The 22,984-nt window shown below is 39.4% G+C and overlaps 2 protein-coding genes across 6 annotated transcripts in view; one reads left to right on the plus strand and one right to left on the minus strand.

Annotated features, from left to right (window-relative positions):
* Positions 1-14,923, minus strand: part of TRAK2 (trafficking kinesin protein 2) — a 75,374-nt gene extending 60,451 nt beyond the window's left edge. The window contains exon 1 of one of the 3 annotated variants that reach the window (XM_007965848.3): positions 14,677-14,923. The gene's annotated coding sequence lies outside the window, so the exon portion shown is untranslated. Of the gene's footprint in view, positions 1-13,880; positions 13,900-14,672 lie in introns of those variants that run through there. The other 2 variants (XM_007965850.3, XM_038001750.2) reach the window with 2 other exon arrangements.
* A 233-nt stretch (positions 14,924-15,156) lies between these two features.
* STRADB (STE20 related adaptor beta) overlaps positions 15,157-22,984 on the plus strand; it is a 29,430-nt gene continuing 21,602 nt past the window's right edge. The window contains exons 1-3 of one of the 3 annotated variants that reach the window (XM_007965851.3): positions 15,157-15,265; positions 18,074-18,180; positions 22,707-22,787. In XM_007965851.3, coding sequence (XP_007964042.1) covers positions 18,169-18,180; positions 22,707-22,787 — 93 coding nt within the window. In that variant the 5' untranslated portion in view covers positions 15,157-15,265; positions 18,074-18,168. Of the gene's footprint in view, positions 15,266-18,073; positions 18,181-22,706; positions 22,788-22,984 lie in introns of those variants that run through there. The other 2 variants (XM_007965852.3, XM_073019933.1) reach the window with 2 other exon arrangements.

Genomic DNA, 22,984 nt, shown 5'->3' on the forward strand with positions numbered 1-22,984 from the left:
AGGAATCTGCAGAAATCACAGGGAGGGTTTTGGCTTCCCCATATGAAACCTTCACATGCAACTGAAGGTTTACGGCAACTATTTCACTCTTGAAGGGTCTGGACACTCAGCTGACTCTTGGGTTAGACATATTAAAATATTACTTCACAAGGGCAGTTGCTGTCAATAATTTATATTCCAGGATATTAATAAAATATCATAGTTACTATATTTTTTATTTTTTTCAACAGAAAATTATGTCCTTTTGACTGATTGAAAAAGAAAAAAAAAAAAAGTATAGGTCTTCAAAATGAGTAATGCAGAGTAAATGGCACTACAGAGTTCATGGATTTCCTGTTCTCTTAACCAAAAATGGGGGAAAACATCTCAAGCAGAGGCATTTTATACAATAGAATCTGTGGGTACTAAAACATGTACTATACTTCTAGAACCAAATAAATCCTTCCTGAACAAGTCAGAAAGAATTTTCTTTCAATGATAACTGGCAAAATTTAGGCACTAGTTTCAATAAAAAGATACCATTGACCGAAAACCTGGAAATACTTAACAGAAGATTAGAAACAGACTGAATAGATAACAATTGTGCTAACAGATTTAAGAATATTTCTGTATAATCTGCTCTTCAGAATTTATCCTCGAATAGCTAGGAAGACCCCTTGAAATAGCACTTTCACATAGCAATAAGGAAAACACAAATTTTAAAAACAGCAACAAGTCAAGAAGAGGTAGAAAATCTATGGCCTTACTTCTCTTTGTCCTCTCTAACAACAAAACACAAATTTGCTTTTGGTGGCTTAAGATGATTCTAAATCCTTCAGTTATTTAAAAATTATAGTCCTTAACGCCTTCAGAAGCAGAAGTCCCCATATGATCAGTGTCAAAAGGAAAACTATAGGCAATATAGCTCTTCAAGTCAACGAAGTAATCAGTGGCACCAGGACATATAATCTTATATGACCAGAACAGAGGGTAACTTAAAATGGCGGTGAGTGATGGTCAGGATGGAGGAATATTATAAACACATATAATTCTAGATTTATTCTAGAATTATCTGCATATTAAAGACATAACCATTTTAGTAATGTAATTTTACTAGGCTACAGACTTTCTAATTATAGTATGTTTAGACATAAGACTCATTGTTCTTCAAAACCAGTTGCCACAAACAACTCAAGGGCTTCGAAGATAAGGTTACTTTTTGAGGGAGAATGGACATTCAACAGATGCCTTTGGTTTGCCCATGAAATTCAGGGCAAATAAGAACAGGTAAATATTTTGAGATATGGCTACTGGCTATCTGCAACCCAGGAGGTTATTAGATTCAAAGCTTGAAGGCTATAGTAAATAGGAGGCTGTGGAAATCGGGGAACTCTCTTCCTCCACCTGCCTTTAACGGCTAGTATCCCCAGTTCTTCAGGATTCTCTCATGGGCCCTCTGTCTCTCCTTTCTCTCCTCTGGAATCTGATCTACTTCAAAGGCCTCAATTTCCAACTACACTTACTCTCCAAGTCTCTATCTTCAACCCAAATTGGCATTTTGTGACTTTATACTGGAAATCTCAGTACCAATTTATAATCATTACCATAAATTCACCACATTCTAAACTGAACTCATTTTTCCTTCTCCCATTAAATGTTTTTCTTTTTCTGCTTCACTAACTAGTTGATATCACCAATTCACCTGATCAGCAGAGCCAAAAATTAGCATTATCCTTCCTTTCCTCAATACCTGCTTTCTATATAGTCACCAGTTCTGTCAATTTATTCTCCAAGTCTATTGCTATGGCCCTAGTTTAATCCTTCTCTGTCCCTGGCTACAGTTTCCTACTGTGTCCTTCAGTCTTAACCCTCTCTACTCTGAGCTAATGTGGCTCTAAGAACGCTTACTGCTATTCTGCACACCCTCCCCACTCTCGGCATACCAGTCCTTATGCTGCAAATGTCCTCCACCTGTAAATACACACACAAACCTAACAACTTGGTTTTTCATGCAGACTTTCTTATAAGGGAAAAATATACTAACTCTATGGGGACCAAAATATGTAGTCCACTTGGCAGCTGTACTGTATATTAAGACGACACATCCTGGCTTATTTATCATTCTTTAATGTGTTTTATTAGTGTATCATTTTCTCAGGGCCTTATCAACTCACTACAGTGAGAAAACTTCAGTTTCCAGACCTACACAATTGAAGAGGAGATACCACTGTCCTGTGAAACTTTTCCTGAGCAAAAGGAACCAGCTCTTTTGACACTGAAAGCAAAAATCAAAACATTTTAGTGAAATTCATGACTTTACTGAACAATAAAACAAATGAAACTAGCATTCAGAAGATTTCGAAGACGAGCCAATAATGGTAAATAATTTATGATAAAGACACAAGAGCCTTCTGTGTTTCAAATGAAATGCATATGATAAAGAAATATGTTCTCAATTCTGTTGCGAATCAATCTTTCCTAATAATAATAGTTAGCTGATAGTACTTACTAGGTGCCAGGCATCATGTTAAACTCTTTCTGTGTATGATCACCTCCTTTAATCCTTACAATTCCATGAGGTGAATGCTATTACTGTCATCATTTTACAGACAAGAAAATTAAGGCTTAGAAGTTAATTACTTGTCCATATCAAGAGCCAGGAATCGAACCCAACTATGTTTTTCCAAAGCTGGGGCCTCCACCCTCTGAGCTTTACTAGCAAGGGACTGGAGTGTGAGGATAGGGAGTGTGTATGTAGTTTTCAAAAGTCTCAGATAATTCTACCACAATCCTATCTCTCTACTCCACTTTTTAAAAACACTTAGTGGTTACTAAACAAAGAAGAAGAAGAAAAAAAACAAGTAATCTGCTCCCCTTAACCATTTGTTCTTGAGCGATTTATATTTGCTTTTAGAAATGACTTATCTGGTTCCAAAGTTGGGTGTATTTACAAGAAGGCAGAATAATCTGTGTGTGTGTTGTATGTACATCACATGATTCTTAATAAGACAACTCCAAATCTGACTTTGGTTCTGTTTTTAAGTGGGTAATTCTACAATACCAAGAAAATAATATAGATGTATTACCATAAATTGGGAATCATTCTGTTACTTGTTTTGACCTGCTAAAAGCAGTAAATGGAACATAGATAAAAAATAAATCTCTATTCCAATAAATCAAGTCTGCCTCTATCTTAGCATCTTGCAAATGACAGGCATTCAATAAATATCTGTTAAATGAATGAATCAGGCTGTAGTCAAATTACATCCTTGTAGTCTATAGTAGGGAGGAACATGAACTACATAAGAACATGAGACTGTTAGAATACATGGAAATGGAAAGCCTTCTTAGCCTAATTTACAAAAGTCTACATAGGTCTCTCATGGGTTTCAGTAAAGGTATGTGTACGTGCAGGGCTATACCAACTAAGCCCATTGGTTACTTTGAAGGTGCAAACATTCCCTTGAGATGGGACTGACAACATGGTGGCAAAAATACCACAAAATCTTTAACATTTTTCTTTTTTTGCTTTTGTCGGTTTTCCATAGTTTTCTTATTTTTAAAAAACATTGATGGTAAGATTTTTTCCTCCTGAAGTTAATATATGATAACGAGGAAAGTCCAATAAACTGCCATGGGATGAAAAAAAAAGTCCTTAGATAGGCTGGACAGAAAATAATTTGATGACTCAGCATCATTACTAAGAATAGCAATTACTATATTATAATATGATGACTACAGTGATATCCTCCAGGATTATAAACTTTCAAAGAGCCTTTTCTGGGTGATGTAGCCAAGATGGCAAAATAGAAAATAACCCGCTTTTATCTGTCCCCCAACAAGCCTGCACCCATCCACAGTTAAAGAGCTCTTTCTCCGGGTACTAAATAATCCCAAATAGCTAATTTTTTAAAAGATTTTAAGCCCATTTCCAATTTTGTTTCCTCCCTCACTGTGAGGCTATCAGCTATTACACTTTACTGTTGCTAGCTTGCCTCTCCCCTTTCTAACTTGCTGTTGGCTGAGAAACCAGATAACCAGGTTATCAGAACACCCATAAGGTGCCTGTTTGACTGAACTCCAGGACCTGTTTTTGTGCCCTTAGCTGGGTTCCCAAGTACCGCTTTCTTTCATCCCTCCAGCACCAGGGATTTAGCTGGCTTTCTCTTCCTCCTTTGGCACTGTCGGCAAGTGCTTTTCTCACCTGGTATTCTTTTACCTAGCCTAGCTGTGAATACACTCTGTCCTTTCTTAACTGTCTCCCAAGAAAAGACAGCTGTTCCTCTATTCTTTTGTGAAAACTGTACTGATAACTGCTAAGGGAAATATAAGGTGGATTACAAGTAAGGAAAAAAGGTTTAGGAAATCTTAACATTCCTCATTGTAATTTTTGCTCTTAACCCATTTATGCCTACTGTTGCATTATTGGAATGCTAAACTTGTGGGAGTCATATCATACTGCTCAAGGTCATCGCCAAGGTCTAATTTTTCACACAAAAAAATTTGCAAACTGTGGCATAAATGGGTTAATCAGTGTTTACTGACTCCCTTTCTTGGATGATCCCAGAAGATGGCCGCCCACTAGTCATTTCTCCCTCACTACGCTGCAAGTTCCTCAAAGGAAGGGATCTTATTTTTGTATGTCCAAAACCTAACAGCAACTGACACACAGTAGTCTTGCAAAATACATGCCTACTACCTAGAAGCTTAATCATTAAAAATATCAATACACTGAATTACAGAAGTAATTTAATGAACAAAGTCGATATTAATACATTTTCAATACAACATCAACTAAATGAATTGCCTTGAAAAACACAGTTAAGCTAAGATTGAATATTCTAAAGAAAAACACTTATGTGCTTTATGAAAAACTCTGCATAAAAGAGTCTGGTGTTAAAAGGGTGCTTTATCATTTTTATAGCAATGACACACTATACACTTTTCTGTAATAACTAAAAAGAACTAGTTGTCAGTCTCATAGGAAAGCCAAAACTGAACATTCATTTGGCTCATTGCTTAGTTTTATCACTATTTCCACTAAGAGCATTTGCAGCTGATCATGAATGCATTTAAAATAAGCCCCACATCAAATGAGAAATGATCAGATATCTTCTTTTAAAAACTCACAATTGCAAATAAAAGCCTCATGTGTACTCTTTCAATTTTGTAACTAAAAATAAAACAAAGGCAAATTCAGTGGTTTGGCCTAGTACTGGCTGAGAAAGTTAAGAATGGTTGAAATGTTTTTTTAGTTGTTAAATTACAGGCTTTGGGAACAGTAGTAGCATCTCAGAGGCATTTTAGTTGGTTTCTAGTCTCCTCCTCCTCCTTTCTTCCTCCAGACAGTGTGCTCTTTCTTTTTTTTACTTTTCTCCCCCGAGACAGAGTCTTGCTCTGTCGACCAGGCAGGAGCACAGAGGCGCAATCTTGGCTCACTGCAACCTCCATCTCCTGGGTTTAAGCAATTCTCCTGTCTCAGCCTTCAGAGTAGCTAGCATTACAGGCGTGCGCCACCACACCCAGCTAATTTTTGTATTTTTAGTAGAGATGGGGTTTCACCACATGTTGGCCAGGCTGGTCTCAAACTCCTGACCTCGTGATCCACCCCCCTGGGCCTCCCAAAGTGCTGGGATTACAGGCGTGAGCCATCACACCCGGCTGATGGTGTGCTCTTTCTTAACCAACAAGCTTCCTTTTGCTTCAACTTATACCACTGGCCTGAATAACCCCAAAGAGGGATGCCTATGGTGGAAAGCAATAAGAGCAGAGAGCAGAGATTTGATGCTTGGACCCCAAACATGATATACTTTACAAAAATGATGAATGTTTAGCAATCAATTTTCTAAATTGACTTGCATTTTAAATATAAAGAGGCAGTTATGTTCTTCTGAAAAGGTCACAACACCATGTGGAATAGGGATGCGCAAATTCAGTCGTCAACTGTGGGCCTCACTCCATAGGCATGCCCCCCATTATCCTCTTAAACATCCTTTCTTTCCTGAGATAATTCCATACCACATCTTTTCTCACTTATCTCTGACCCTCTATCTGTTCTTCATTTCTCTTATTCTCATTCCTCCCACTGATAAATCCATGTAATCTATAGCTAGCTTTTGCTCTAAACTGAGAATTATGGACAAACATAATCTGTTATGCACTTGCACACTTGTTGATCAGAGTGTAAATTAGTAATCCTCTTAGAGAAGGAACTGGGTGGCTGGAAGACAGAAAAGAGAGAGAAACTTACTTTTTATCATATACCTTTCAATTTTTCTACCATGTGTATATGTATACCCGGTTAAAAAGTAATTAAATACAACTCAACAGTCCTCTTCCTGCCTTCTCTAAACCTTGCTCCGTTAATTATCCCTATCCTCCATCAGTTTCACCTTCTTCTTTGGCTTATTAAACATGCTCAAGTTCTTTTATTTTATTAAAATCTACCATTAAAGAAACCCCTACCTTTCCCAAGTCTTCGAGTTCCCCTCTACACCCTCTGTCCTTACCCAAGCTTCTTCAAATACTCTCATTTTGTCTTTCCCACCTCTCATTCATCCCTCAACCCCACTACAACCTGATTTCTTCCGAAACCACCCACCTTGGGTCATCAACAGTCCCTGCTAATCAATTCAGTTATGACATCTTAATTGTTACCTTATGTCATCTCTGGTTTATACTGTTGACTACTCCCTATTTCAGCTTCCCTTCCTTGGCTCTCCTGGAGAGAGAGATCTTACAATGCTCATTCTCAAACTCCTCACTGGATCATCCCATTCCCTGCCCTTGATCCTTAAATTTTAGTGTTTTCCAGAGTTCCAACTGTGACCACATTTTGTATTGTTCTTGTAGTTGCTCTTTCATTACCTTTTTGCCAACTAATTACTACCACAGATTAAATTATCTTTTTAGTGTCAGTGACTCCCAATCTGGCTCTTCAGACAGACTTCTTGACTCCACTCAAATTTCCCACAGACTGACTATGATCCACTGAATACTAGATTCGTCTATCCCTCATCCTGCCACATTCAATCCATTAACAAATCCTGTACACCCTACCACCGATATATACCTCAAATCTACTCACTTTTCTCCATCCTCTCTTCCACCATCCTAGTTCAAACCACCATCATCTCTTAGGCTAGGAACCAACAAACCTCTTAACAGGGCTCGGCTCCATGCTTAATCATGGCCTTAAACAGGGTTCTTCTCCATTCTCTATAAGCTGCAAGAATAGTGTTTCTAAAGCTAAACTCCTTCTTAAAAAAATCCAGGGCGGGCACAGTCACTCACGGCTGTAATCCCAGTAGTTTGGGAGGCCAAGGCAGGCAGATCACTTGAGTTCAGGGGTTCGAGATCTGCCTGGACAACATGGTAAAACCCCATCTCTACAAAAACATACAAAAAGTAGCGGGCATGGTAGCACGGGCATGTAGTCCCCGTTACTTGGGAGCCTGAGGCAAGAGAATCGCACCACTGCACTCCAGCCTGGGTGACAGAGCGAGACTGCGTCTCAAAAAATAAATAAATAAATAAAATTAAATAAATAAATAAATACATAAACAAATAAAAATAAAAATAAAATAATACTTTAAAAATCCAAAGGTTCTCATAGTACCAACAATAAAACCACACCTCTCATCACAGTCTGTGAGGTCTGGCCTAGTCTGGTCCCTGCCTACTTCTCCTTCTTCATCTTGTACCAGTCTCCTCCTTGCTCATACTCAGCCACAGAGACACAGACCTTTTGTTACTTCTTTTAATTCCTCATCACACTCTGTTAACTCTGGGCCTTTGCAACTGTTGTTCACTGTACCTGGAATACTCTTTCTCTCTTGTTCTCTATATGCCAACTACTTCTCACATTTAAGTCTCAGCTTAAAACTTACCAGTGTACTTGATCTAAAGTAGCCTCCTTTGCCCACCTTTGTTCTCTAACTCAGCATCTAGTTTGTTTCTTTCACACATATATTACAAAAATTGTAATAATATATTTGTAATAATATACAAAATTATATGTGTGAAAGAAACAAATTGGATGCTGAGTTAGAGAACAAAGGTAGGCAGAGGAGGCTACTTTTTCTTGAAAGGAAAGAGAGGGTGCCATCTTCTCCCTCCTCCTTGCTGATCAGAAGAGGAATATAAAATGTCAGAAGCTCAAGCAACTCCATAAATAATTGGTGTTGAAATGAACTATTAGCTAAACTGGTGGGGGAATTCTTTCACCATTAACATGCATAATTCATCAACTCCATTGTTACACAATACAGTATAACACTCTTAAATTAGACTCTATTTAATCATTCCTTCCTTTTTTGTGACTTGTCAAAAAGCTTTCTAAAAAGAAAGAACTCAAAGTTTGGCAAATACTGACAGATAAATATAGATAGGCTCCAAAGACCTCAAGGATCTTTACAAAATGAATTAGTTCCACTGCTATACCACCAGCAGACTTTGTACGCTCATTTTCTAGCATGAATAAAACACAATACAGGGTAAACAGGGTATCTTCAAGAGGTTATGTGAGTCAGTAGAAAAGCTAAGAATAAAGCTAGAACATTACTTATAACATATGTAAATATTAAGCAGCCAGTTGAAAAAGAAAATTTCAATACAGTGACCTCAATTAACAACTGGTCAAACAGCTGTTCATTGAACAGTTTTCAACAAATGCCACTTGAATAAAACCAAAAGTACTTAAAAAAGATAAACAGTAGTACACAGCAGCCTCTGCCCAAAGGGAGGTTAAAGATATAAGAAGTCTAAACTCCAAAAGGGAGAGCTCTAATGGTCTGGATTAGATCTAATATCCAATGAGCTAAGAAATCTAAGAAAATAAGATACTACCAGATAATAAATATTTGATGAGTGTTACAACAGAATTGTCAGGAGAGAGCTCTTTTCTAGCTGAAGTGGTCTGGCTTCACACAGGATGTAAGATTTAAGTGGACTCCTTAAGGAGGAAAAGATTTGGATAGGTGAGGAGAGTATCTGGTAGAAGAAAATAATAATGATAATATCCAACAGCAAGTAGCAGACACAGCCAGGTTGGCAGCAGTATACAGACCAATTTGAGTGGGAAGAATTATGCAGAAGGTATTTGGAGATTTAAATTTGACTAGTTGAGATTAAGAAGTCTCAACTTGATCCTGCAGGGAACACATTTCTAAATAGAAGTGACATTTGGAGAAATAAATGTAAATGCAGGATGCAGGATAAATTTTGGGAATGGAGAGATTAGAGACAAAAATAATTAGAAAATTTTATCACATTTACACATTGATTATATTAATAAAGGTATAAACTAGGTGAAAGGAAATTATAAGAAGGATTTACGGGTTTGTGAGATAGTGAAAACAGGACCTGTTGGGGCTAGATGAACTTTTTCCTTTCCTAAAAGATAACTACATCTGGCACATGCCTCAATTATTCAGGCTTGAAACCTTACAACTTCTCTTGCCCCTCACTCCCTGAGAATTCTCTTCCCCAGACATTTGCCTCTCCCTGCAAACTAGCTCTCCAACTTCCCCAACCACACAACATATTCCAGCCAAAAGAAAGGACTGCATTTACTAGCTTCGTAGACACACCAGGAAATTCTCAGTCCTGTAACTCTGTCCATGCTATTTCTTCTAATTTTAATGTCCTCTCCCCATTATATATATGCAAACTCTAGCCATGCTTCCCATGCCAGCTCAATGCCACTTTTCCCAACAGGCCTTCGCAGAAACCACAACTTGAAGGAGGTATTGCCTCCCAACACTTTCTGCTCTTCTCTAAAACACTTTTTAAAACCTTAGAGCTGTTCCTTATCTCCTCTGATAAACTGCATACCTCTTACAGCAAACATACTTATTTTTGTATTACTCTGCCCTCTTTTCACAAATAAAGATCTAGATAAATACCATATAGCAACAGCACAGTGTAAAGACTCTGAAGACAGATTGAGTTTGAATCTTAACTCTGCTGCCTGTTAGCAATGTGATCTTGGACAAGCTACTTAACCTCTCTGTGCCTCAGTATGTTTACGTATAAAATGAATAGTAGGTATTTCAAAAGGTTGTCAGAGAATTTGGCTTACATGTGTGTCAGCACCATAAAAGTGTCTATTAAACACATAAGATCACTTTTTATGGTGGAAAAATACTGAATATTCTGATAGTTGTGGAAAGCTTTATGATCTATATAAGGAAAAGCAAAATGTCAAAATAAAGACAGCCTCTGGGTACAAACAGCTATATACAAATTCTTTATATATCTTCTTATGTATACTCTAAGGGTTAGCTGTGTCCTTTATAATCTTATATTAACAGTGGCTCTGTTTTAGTTAGACATTTCAATATTCTGGGAAAACTGTTAGTTCTGCGTCCTGTGGCACTAGCTACCTTGGTTACCTTGTCTCCAGTCTTATTACCTTTCATTTATCCTTTACAAGTCTAAGTCTTTCTAAAATGCAAATCTAATGCTTTTCCACTGCTACAAACCACCTCCATCCCATCTTCCTTAGGATAAAGTTTAAGTCCCTTGGCATCTCACGTAAAATCTTCCTAATCCGGCCCTAGCCTCATCTCCAGTTTCATTTCTCTCAACATTTATCTCCTCACCAAAAAACCTCAATCACCTAACCACAGCTTAAAGGCATCGTGCATGTCTACCTCGATCACCTAACCACAGCTTAAAGGCTTTTTGTATGTCAATCCTTTTGCCTAGAACACCTATTTGTCAGTTTGCTAGGGGTTCCATAAAAAAATACCACAGCCTGGGTGGCTTCAACGACAGAAATTTATTTTTTCACAATTCTAGAGGCTGGAAGTCCAAAATCAAGGTATTGGCAGGTTGGTTTCTCCTGAGACCTCATTTCTTGGTCTTCCTAATGAACCCTCACATGGTCTTTCCTTTGTGTGTGCAACTCTGGAGTCTCTTTTTGTGTTCAGATTTCCTTCTTATAAGGAAAACTGTCAGACTGGATTAGAACCCACCCTAATGGCTTCATCTGAACTTAATCACCCCAAAGCCCTGTCTCCAAATACAGTCACATTCTGAGGTTATGGGTGTTAGGGCTTCAACATAATTTTGGGAGGACACAATTCAGCCCATAATATCCCCTTCCCCTTTTCTGTGCCCAGACTAATTCCCATCTTTTTTCCCAAGACTGGTCCAAGCCTTCCCACTCCAGGCTAACTTCAGTGTTCCTTCTCTGCACTCTCAAAGTACCTCTGCAAGCTGTGATTCTATTGCTCAACACACCACGTTAATTGTCTCTTTCCTTCTTCAAACTACATTCCTTAAGGGCAAAGACTAAATTCCTAGCATTGGCACAGTGTGTGGCACACAGAAGGTGTTTAACAAAGATTTGATCATTGAAGGGAAATGAAAGAAAGAACATGAACCTTGAAGTACGACAAACGTGGGTTCAAATCCTGGTTCCACAGCTTAGTTATCTGTGAGTCTGGGCAAGTCATTAAATGCTGAACTTCCATTTTAAATAAAGTAGTTATAAAGACAAATGATCTACTTATAATGAAAGCACCCAGCTGTGTAGGTGCTCAATAACTGTTAGACTACAGATTTTGATCTTGTCTGCTGTGACACTCAATACTACCATTTAGTAGCTGCATGACCTTTGGTATATTTACTATCCTCTCTTTGCTTTAGTTGCCTATGTATAAAAATACCTCAGTGCTATTGTGAGGATAACTTAATATAGGTAAAAGATTATCTAGCACATAGTATTATATAAATGTTTCCTATTATTATAAGAACACTGCAGATCTGAACAGATAATGACTAAACTATGAATAATTTAGTTCCTTTAATTACTAAGTCATTTAAATGTGACTATTACCTTTTTGCCTCCTATTTCTTACCAACTAAACAGGATGATGACTAAAGAAGTTCAAAACTGGTACAGGTGATATAATCAGAGCTCAAAATAAACATGAAATAAGACATTATCTGTCTCATTCCTTATATTAGTATTTAGCATATTTGGGGCACTAAAACAAAGAAACTTTCAGTGGAGAATAACACTTCTCCACTCATATTTTAATTTTTTTTAGAGATGGCATCTCACCGTCACTCAAGCTGGAGTACAGTGGCGCCATAATTGCTCAAGGGATCCTTTGATCTCAGTCTCCCAGGTAGCTGGGACTACAGGCACAAACAACCACACCCAGCTGTTTTTTATTTTTATTTTTGGTAGAGATGGGGTTTTGCTATGTTGAACAGGTTGGTCTCAAGCCATCCTCCTGCCTCGGGCCCTCAAAGTGCTGGGATTACAGGTGTGAGTCACCATGCCCAGCAGGGTCATATTTTTATTTGCAGACTCACAAAACCTGTTAACTGGAAAGAACCTTTTGATAAAAGTCCAGTCTTATAATTTCTTACATAAGTGAGATGGATTTGGAATGGGCTTTTAGGGTCTTACTGAGCAGTTCAGTAAGAAATGGGAATTGTAGGCAGAGAGAATCAGTTTGCTCAAAAGTACTAAAGCAGGGGTTCAGGACTTATTCCAGATGTCCAAGGTGTGTGTTGGAACCAGTCTTAGACAATAACACTGAACAATCCTCTTTAACCACTCAACCTTTAAAGTCTGTAATTTCTGAAGTACATATTAGTTACCTGATCTGTGACTTTGAAGCAAGGCAGATCTAGATTTAAATCTCCCCTTGTTACATAAGCAAGTCTTTGAGCCTCAGATTAGTGCGATAGGTTTGTTGAAGTGATTGAGCTAAAGTATGAAGAGCTCCCACCTGGGGTGCCTGGCAGATTGCAAATACTAAAATGTTGGTTCTGTCTTTTCTTTTTTTGACACGGAATTTCGTTCTTGTTGCCCAGGCTGGAGTGCAATGGCTCGATCTTGGCTTACTGCAACCTCTGTCTCCTGGGTTCAAGCGATTCTCCTGCCTCAGCCTCCTGAGTAGCTGGGATTGCTGGCAGGTGCCACCATGCCTGGCTAATGTTTTTTTTTTTTTTGAGATGGAGTCTCGCTTTGACACCCAGGCTGGAGTGCAGTGGTGTAATCTTGGCTCACTGCAACCTCTGCCTCCCGGGTTCAAGCAATTATTCTGCCTCAGCCTCCCGAGTAGCTGGGACTACAGGCACGTGCCACCACGCCCGGCTAATTTCTGTACTTTTAGTAGGGAAGGGGTGTCACCATATTGGCCAGACTGGTGTATTTTTTTTTTTTTTTCAGTAGAGATGGGGTTTCTCCATGTTGGTCAGGCTGTTATTGAACTCTCAACCTCAGGAGATCTGCCCACCTGGGCCTCCCAAAGTGCTGGGATTACAAGCATGAGCCACCGCGCCCGGCCAAATGTCGGTTATTTCTAACAAACCTCTTCCATCATATCAATAAGTCTGTAAGATAACAAAAACACTGTCTTTCACATGGTATGTGCTTGTTAAATGTCTGAGACTTGTTGGACATCACTTAATTTTAAAAATAGAAAGCTAGGGCTGGGCACAGTGGTTCACGCCTGTAATACCAGCACTTTGGGAGGCCGAGGCGGGAGGATCATGAGGTCAAGAGATCAAGACCATCCTGGCCAACATGGTAAAACCCCCTCTCTACTGAAAATAAAAAAATTAACTGAGCGTGGTGGTGTGCGCCTACAGTCCCAGCTACTCTGGAGGCTGAGGCAGGAGAATCGCTTGAATTCAGGAGGCGGAGGTTGCAGTGAGCCGAGATCAGCCCACTGCACTCGAGCCTGGAGACAGAGCGACACTCTGTCTTAAGAAAAAAAAAAATTAATAATAATAATAAAAAAGAAAAGCTGGAATAACTGCTGGGATTGTAAAGTGTCTTCATCCCTGACCTTTCTCACCACCAACTGTCCTTCACAATTTGTTTTTAAGTGTCATGTCACCACCATTAACGTGCTATTTGGAGACTACTGTACCTCAGACTTCCAAGTCAACAGCAAAGATCTAAAGGTCGGGAAAATTTACGGAGACCAACAACTGAAAGTGTTCCTTTTGTTCCTATGGTCCATTCCATCAACTTGATGAATTTCCTGTGAAGTTACTTTTATCTTTTTTCTTTTTTTTTCTGACGTAGAAACAGCAGGTCTAAGCAAAAGGTGAATGAGCAAGTAACTGAACTTATCCCTATTATTATGACGCAGATTTTTTTTTTAAGTTGAAAGACTATTTTGGGGCTGGTACTAAAAAGGACATGTGCCAAGATCTATTACTTAGGCTTCAAACCAAAGTCAGTCGTTTTTCTTTTTCAAGATATGTGGCATCTGGCTCAAAATCAATTGCAAGAAAAGCCCAACTCTATTTGACCCAGAAAGAGCTCTTTCCAATACCCTCTCCTCCCACTCACATCACAAATGGCGACTGAGGCTTAAGGTTTAATGCCCGACCCTAAAGCCACTCATCCCAAAAGACGGGGCTCCAGATGGATGCTGTCTGGCAGAGGATAAGGCGCTATGAGAAGCTGCCAAGCCTCAGATGTGCAGCTGGACTGAATCCCGACGCCAGCGCCCAGCGCCCATCACTTTGCACCCACACTTAGGAAACAACCCACTCCTCACCGCGGGACCCGGACCCAGCCCTCCAGCACCCAGCCTCCGGCTCCGGCGTGGGCGCGTGACCTCCGGGGACCGGAGGAGCTCAAGACAAGGAGGTCCCTCCGCCTTCCGGGGAACTTGTCAAGGGCAAGTTCGGGTTGTGCGCGGATAGCTTACTCACTGAAGTGGCTCGGCATCCTCTGTCTTCCGCCCGCGCTTCCTCAGGAAGCCCCTAATGCAGCGGCAGCCTGAGAGGAGCAGCCGAAGTTGCCGCCGCTGCTCCCACTGCCAGCAACCGCCCGGGCGTGGCAGGGACAGGCGGGCGACTTCACAACATCATCATTCGGCGACCTAGGTTCTGCGGCGACACCAGGTCGTTGGCAGCCCCTACACAATTGGGGAAGCCAAAGGAGACCCACTCTCCCAGCGGCCTCCACGGCCCCAGCGCAAGACCTGCTGGGAATTGTAGTTTCCTGTCCGCCCCGCCCCAAGCTCGAAGGCCCCGCCTTCTCGCTGCCCAGCCCCAGGGAGGGAGGCGGGGCCGCGACCCCGGCGCGGGTGGGGCGAATGCGTTCCCAGCGGGTAGCCTGGGTCTGGGGCAGAGTTCCAAGCCCACGGCCCCGGTCGCGGCCTCGCCGCCCTCCCGCGCCCCGCGCCGGGAGCGGGCCTAGAACGCTCGCCTAGCCCCTCCGCGAGCAGGGCTCTGGCGCCCGCCCCTGTCCGCACAGCTGGCAGCCTGAAGAGAGTCGCTGGCCGTGGTCGCCGCTAGGGTAACGACGGGAGGCAGGCCCGGGAAGGGAAGGTGTCGGGGCCGGTGGGGGACGTGAGGGAGTGAGCCTTGGTCCGCGCACGCCCGGGAAGCCCGAGGCCAGAACGCGCTAGCCCACCTCCAGGCCGAGCACCGGCGGCTGGCGGAGCCGTGGCAAGAATGCGGCCCGGCGTGGCGAGCGGCTACTGCGCCAGTGCAGCTCAGGCTCAGCGGGTTCCCGGGCCGCGCGTTCTCAATCCGCCCAGTGGTCCCTGAGGGGTTGGCCGTGCCAGGTGCGCGGGGCCCAGGCCTCCCGGGCGCCCTCTCCCCGCAGCCGTCACCTTTGGCCGCTCTCTTGGGCTTGGCGAGTTGCCACACCAAAGACACCCTCAGACCCTAGTTCTATCTGCCGCCTTCTGCAAGTTCGCTCCAAAGTCCCCCAAAGCAGGACTAGGAAGGAACCTTTTACAAAATCAAATACTCGAGTGTCGTTTTGTCTTCCGTTTTTCAGTTCAACCCTGTGTTTTTCCCTGCTGGGTCTGTTGTCAAGTACCTTTTCCCCAAAACTTAATGAGGATGTGTAACACGGCGCCTTCCTAGCACGGTGCCTGGCACACAGTAGGCGCTCAGTAAAGATTTGTTGAAAGCATGAGTCACTAAGCTTGGAAAAATCTCCCGAGCTGTGCGTCGCTATGATCTTTTGTTAAGATTTTACAGGTTCCCAAGATCACTTTGAAAATTACAGTAGTTTTAAAGCTCAACAAAGACAGTTACATCGGGTCATTTTTGCATTCCCTGTAACAGTGGCCTCTGTTGAATGCCTAAATTAACTTAAAGCCTGTGTTCTGTAAGAAGATGCGACCTTTGATTTCTACAGAAAGTGTTAATCTTTCAGATTAAAGTCTTCACATGAACGATTCTATTATGGAACAAACTGAAATTACTTATAAAGCTTTATTGTAATTAGCATTTTAGATACAAGTGCAAGGGACTGCACTGATGTACTTGTGAATACACTCCGAAATAGAGGTCTCTTAAATATGACTTTTTTAAAGAAAGGGTATATATTCATGTCTCGTGAAAGAGCATGCCAGAGAAAATTATAATAACAGCAAATCCCCCACCCCCACCCCTTTGCTGGGTGCAGCTGCTGCCTTGACCTCAAAATGTCTTGTAAAATTATCTCTTAGTAGTCTGGTGTATCTAAGGCAAAAATCTCCGAGACTAAACCACTCTATAGGGACAACCCTTTTATTACTAACAATTCTTAACAGATTGTGTCTGTTTCTTCTGAGCTTTTCTGAAAAAGAAAGAAAAAGACAACGTAATGGAGTTTCACATTATTAAGACAAAATCAGTAACAACTTGCTGACATTGAGTGAAAAAAGCAAGATACAAAATCATGATAACCAGAAAATTTGGTTAAGCATGACATCCATAACCCTTTTGCTTGTGAGAAGGTCAGCTTCAAGTGGCCAGGGCCTTGTCCGCCCTTATTACCAGTGGGTGTCCACAGTGCCTGACCCATGGTAGCCATTCATTAAACACTTGTGTAATGATTACTTGGCTGTTACAGATTAACAGTGTATTGACTGGGTGTGTAGTTTCTTCATTTACTTGGGTATCTCCTTAGAATAGATGACTCGAGGGAATTTTACTGGGTCAAAAGGTATGAATATTTTCATGGTTATTGAAACATTTTACAACCTGATTTCCAAATAAGCCTTATTGTTTTGTACTGCCTTCAGTACATTTGAGTGTACCTTTCAAAGCATAGTTCAAGCTGATACAGTGTTTGCTAATTAGGGGGCACTTTAAGATGTAACTCATTTGATCTCATTCACCCTGGAAGGTTGGCAGGGCAGGCATTGCTTTTCTCCTTTTGTAGCACATCTAACTCCAGTGCCTTAAATTGATCATAACCTTTCAGGCTAAATGATCACAACCTTTCAGGTCCATCTTCCTCCCAATCTCTACCTTTGGTTCATAGTTAACATCCTGAATAAATTCACCTCTTTCTTTAGCAGTAAAATTGGATATTGTTTTATAGTTTTTATGGTTTACAAAATCTTCCCTTTCTCATTCTGCTCACATGTTTGTAGATGAGTTCATCAAATTTGGGGACTTAATTAAAATGAAATAATGAAGCACAATTTAGATGAAAGAGATGATGTTGGTTAGATGTAAAGGAATACTCTGAACCCACAAACTTACAAGATTGCCACCCTTTCTATTAGTAAAGGTCTGGAAACCGTGGATGGTGCTTTTGTACCTCCTTGAATTAATTTCCTAGTCTGTTACTCTGATTCTCTCCCATATTTGCTGGTCAGGGACCCCAAATGATTTAGGAGGTAATTAATCCAATAAGAAAGAGCTTTGGAAAGTCTCAGAGTTTAGTTATAGTATGTGGAACCATTGAAAATTCTTGGGGTTTATTGTAAGTGACACCGTTTATATCATAAAGTGGGCCAAAAAATTGGTTTTGTATATTGCTTTCAAATTTGCTCAGCGTTATTTAAAAAACAAACAAAAAACAGTATAGAAAAGATAGGGAAGGAGAAATGCAAATATATTGAGGCTTTGAAAATATTTAGAACCTCTTTTCATTTTCACTCTGCTTCTTTGTTTTCATGTCAGATCCCAAATAATGTTCAGTAAAAAATAAATGCTCTTTAAAGATACTTTTCAGGAACGTCTCCTTGTGTCAAGGAGTAGCTGCCTAAATATTGGATATCGAGGAATAGCTGCCTAAATATTGGATGGGTTTAAGGCAACTAGTTCTTTTAGGAACTTTTATGTGAATCTAAATTATTTTGCTTTTGTTTTTTAGTAGGATATATCTGCATTTTGAAAGGAAGATAAAACAAAAGCCTTCTTTGGAATAGATGGATTTTTGTCACTTTCTGTATGAACTAAAGCGATTCAATGTCTCTTTTGGTAAGTTTTTGTAAATATAGATCTGATTTTGTTCTGTTAGAGTAGTTGGATGTTAATGCCAAGCCATAATAAAAGGGATATTCTGATGGGATATTCTTATGCTCTGAGATATTGTTTTAACCTGATTGACTTCTGGACTTGGGAAATGAATTACATTCCATTGAGTTTTTCTTTCATAAAGAACTTCTCGTATACTTCAATATGCTCATTATTCTAATCCTTTGTCCCATATCTACTTTTTCTCATAGGTGTTACACTTCGATATGCCACCCACACCAGTTAGCTATGCCTTATCTTTTAAATCTTTCAAAAATTCCTTTTACAAATTTCCATCTGACCAAAAGCAAGCCAAACAGTATTAAAAATAACCCCTTTGACTTAACCGAAAATAAAATCATTTGGATCAAGTATAATATGAGGTATAGCTGCCAACTGGTTTTTTATTTGTATTTAGATCCATGGTATCTACTTTAGATTAAGTAGCTTGAGGACTTTCATTCTGTTTAATACATAATAATAATATTTGAATAGGGAATACTTATATTAAAATGTGGCTTTTTAAAAAGTAATGAGTAGACCAAGTGTAGTAGCTCACACCGGTAATCCCAGCATTTTCAGGGACTAAGACTAGAGGATCAGTTGAACTCGGGAGTTCAAGACCAGCCTAGGCAACATAGTGAGACCCTGTCTGTATAAAATATTAGCCAGATGTGGTGTTACATGTCTGTAGTCTCAGCTAGTCAGAGGGTTAAGGTGGGAGGATTGCTTGAGTGAGGGATGAAGGCTGCAGTGAACTGTGATCATGCCAGTGCATTCCAACCTGGGTGGTAGAGGGAGATCCTATCTCAAAAAAAAAAAAAAAAAAAAAAAAAAAGTGAGTATATTTGTATGATGATTTATAATTTACAAATACTTTCATATATTTCTTTCATAGTTTCACATTGTGGAAGTTTAGCAGGGCATGTGGCATTATCCTCATTTTCAGTTTGTCCAGGATTGCAAAAAATTGGAGCTGGACTCATACCTGCCAATCTATTCTATCAGTTACCAAGGCTGAGAGGCAGAACTATGAAGTTAGAAGACCGTATTGTTAGTAATATGGAAAATACATAATACAATTACTTATATGTTTAAAGTAAAGCTTTACCACTTGAAAGAGAAGCTTTATATATCTGGAAAATACACGGAGGTGAAATGTCTTATTCTCTAAAGGAGAGATCAGCAAGCTTTTCTGTAAAGGCCAGATAGTATTTACAAACCCTTTGGTCTTTGTTACAGTTACTTTTCTGCTGAAGTACTAGCATGAAAGCAGCCATAGGCAATATATAAATGAATGAATGTATCTGTGTTCCAGTAAAACTTTATTCACAAAAACAGGTGGTGGGTCAGATTTGGCTCATGGACCATAGTTTGCCGACCCCTACTCTAAAGGATTACTTAAGATTTACAATTTTGTATCAATTTTTCAAGTTGGAAAAGATATAGAAGGGCATTTAGTCTATTCCCCTCATTTGATAGGTGAGGATTCTGAGATTCAAAGGGCTGTGTGTTGCCCAGGGTTTTCAAATTTTGGAAAAAGGATGTCTTAGCTTATTATTCCATAATTATGGGTTTTGTGAAAAATAATAGAATGTGATTATGGGTGATTTATATTGTTAATGATTTTAACTTTAAATCAATTTTTCTGCAGTGGTGAAATATTTTAAATTATTTGAATCGAAATATTTACTTTTTTTCCTAAATGAGAAATTTATGCAATTGGGATAAAGTTGATACTTTTACTTAAGGATTCCTCCCCATTCAAGTTTTACCCTCTATTTGAGAACTAAGAAATGCTGTTTTCAAAGGAGAAATGCAGTTTCTTTATAAGGTCTAACTACTTTTTACTTGGCTATTATGATAATGGACAAAGAAATGATATTCAAAAATGTTCTGTGGGAGCTTTCTTCTGGATGATTTTAAATCATTATACTGCCTGAAAGAAATTAGCCTGTAGATTCTTCATGAGCTATTATGTTCACCAACATTTGATTGATGCAGTGTGGATATAAAAATGTTTTGAAGGATAAGATATGACTATTTTGTGATTTGTATAATATGGGCAGCTAATGAACATGCTAACATTTTTTAGGTGGAGAGAGCAAAAATATCTTCCTTGTATTGGCTGGTTTTAGCTGTCTTCATATTTAATAGTGATCACTTTCTTAGGCTGTGAAAATTTTATATAAAGATGATGCAATAGAAGCCTGCCATATTAGTTTATAAAATGTTTTTTGTATTTTTATAAACTGAGAACATAGATCACAACTCTTATTTTGAAAAAAAAATGGGGTCAATATGTCTTAAATTCTCTTTCATCAAAAAAGTGATGCACATTTTTTAGAGGTAACGGCTCTTTAAATGCTTGAGTGTATTTTGAGGGCTGTGTCAGGGTTCTCCCAAACCACCCTCAGGTTTAGTGATTTGCCAGAAGGACTCAAAGAACTTATCATACAGTCATACTCACAGCTAAGATTTATTAGCAAAAAGGTATAAAGCAAAATCAGCAAAGGGAAAAGGTGTGTGGGGTGAAGTTGAGAGGAAACCAGGCACAAGCTTTCAAGAATCTTTTCTCAGTGGAGTCCCATAGGATATGCACAGTTCCCCCAGAGGTGTGACATGTGAAATGTTGTCTACTAGGGAAGCTCATTAGAGACTTGGACTTAAGGTTTTTGTTGGGGAGTTGTCACGTAGGCATGCTCTGCTAGCAAGTAACAAAATTCCAGTCTCCCAGAAAAAAAGCCAGGTGTTCAGCATAAACCATATTATTTGCACGAACAGTTTAGACACAGTGAGCGATTCTTATGAAGGGAACCTCCACAAAATCCCAGTTCCCAGATACTAGCCAAGGGTCAACCTTATAAGCAGCTCTTTTCTAAGAATAGCAGTTTTAGGCCTGTTGTTAATTCTTCTTTTGCAGTGGTATTAATGGTCGTTATGAAAAATTAAAGCTAAATGTAAAAATATATAAATACCAAACAATAAATAAATGTCCTGCCTAGCTGGTGGATATTTTCAATATGAACAGCAGTAATAATCTTCAAAAACTGTTTTATTATAAATGTTATTCACCCTAGGAAGCCATTAGAAACTCTGCAGAGGAATCAGTTGTACAGCTATCTTGACATTGTTAGCATCTATTCTTCAGGGTGAGTTTTACATCAAACAGTGGGAATATATGCCAAATTTTTGTAATAGATTTATAAAGTATACAGACTGTAGGAATTCAAGTTAAAATAATCAGCAGTATAGGCTAACTGGGAAAAAATGACTAGTTTGATTAGTGAGAAATTCTGACGTTTCTTAAAAGGAAACTTACTTTTAAGTAATTGACTACAAAGTGTTAAGTAGACATAGGTAGACATATCTTAAGAGACTCATTTGAAATTGTACCTTAATGTGTATATAAAAATAAATATCCATAAGATGCTTGAAATGAAAAATTTTGAAATGGTTCACGTCTGTAATCCCAGCACTTTGGGAGGCTGAGGTGGGTGGAACACTTGAGGTCAGGAGTCCAAAACCAGCCTGGCCAACACGGTGAAACCCCATCTCTACTAAAACTAAAAAAATTAGCCAGGCATTGTGACAGGCGCCTATAATCCCAGCTGCTCAGGAAGTTGAGGCAGGAGAATTGCTTGAACCCAGGAGGCGGAGGTTGCATCGAGTTGAGATTGCGCCACTGCACTCTAGCGTGGGTGATAGAGGGAGACTCCATCTCAAAAAAAAGAAAGAAATTTTTTCAGATACTGAAAATATCTTGTTATAAAAGCCTCTCATACAATGTGTTTATTATACTTTTCTTTTGACATACTTTTTCTTCCTAAATAGTATAAGGTCAGCTTCACCCCACTGATTGATGATGTGATAAATCACATGTAGGTGTTACATTTCTTTATTGGCAATAAATAATAATAGAACCATGGGTAAATATGCAGAAAAATGTAAATTGTGATGATAAAAGTAAGTCTCTCTTAATTTGCTTTGAGTTGTAATTAAAGATGTTTATCACCTTTAAAAATAATTATTTTTTCACTCAATATGTGGCTTAATGTGAATAAACATGGTTTCTATACTTAAGAAGATAGCTGAGGATCAAAAGAAAAATAATTATAATGAATACAGCAGAATAATCTTTGGCTAAATATTCAGAAGAAAACCTCAGTGGTGTTGACAGACAGAGTTAAAAATTAACACCAACAGTTAAAATGAATTATTATGACATCAAGAAAAGAGGGCAAGGATCAGCGATAGCACCAAGTGAAATGCTAACATATATGAAGTTTATCTGCATGCCCAGCCACTTCTCCCTTCTGTTCCACACTGACTTCCCCCATGATGTGGATCCTGGCTTCAATTCCAGGTTCCTGCATGTTGCCCTTCCTCTCTGCTCCCCACTCTAGTCACTAGACCTTTTTGTATCTACACACCACCCCTGCTTAACTGTAACTTATTTTTCACTTATATAATGCATTTCTGACTTCCAGGATTGTTTCTGCACTTCAAGAACACAAGTTGAATCACTCAGACCTGAAAAACAGTCTGAAACCAGTATCCATCAATACTTGGTAAGAAAATGGTTAGGCTGGATGCAGTGGTTCACACCTGTAATCCCAACACTTTGGGAGGCCAAGGCAGGGGGATCACTTGAGCCTAAGAGTTCGAGACCAGCCTGAGCAACATAGTGAGATCTCATCTTTAAAAAAAAAAAAAAATGGTTGAGTACAATTAATGCTCTAACTTTGTCTTCTATTCACTTCTGGTT

The sequence above is a fragment of the Chlorocebus sabaeus genome, chromosome 10 (assembly GCF_047675955.1).
Source record: "Chlorocebus sabaeus isolate Y175 chromosome 10, mChlSab1.0.hap1, whole genome shotgun sequence".
NCBI classification, from domain to species: domain Eukaryota; kingdom Metazoa; phylum Chordata; class Mammalia; order Primates; family Cercopithecidae; genus Chlorocebus; species Chlorocebus sabaeus.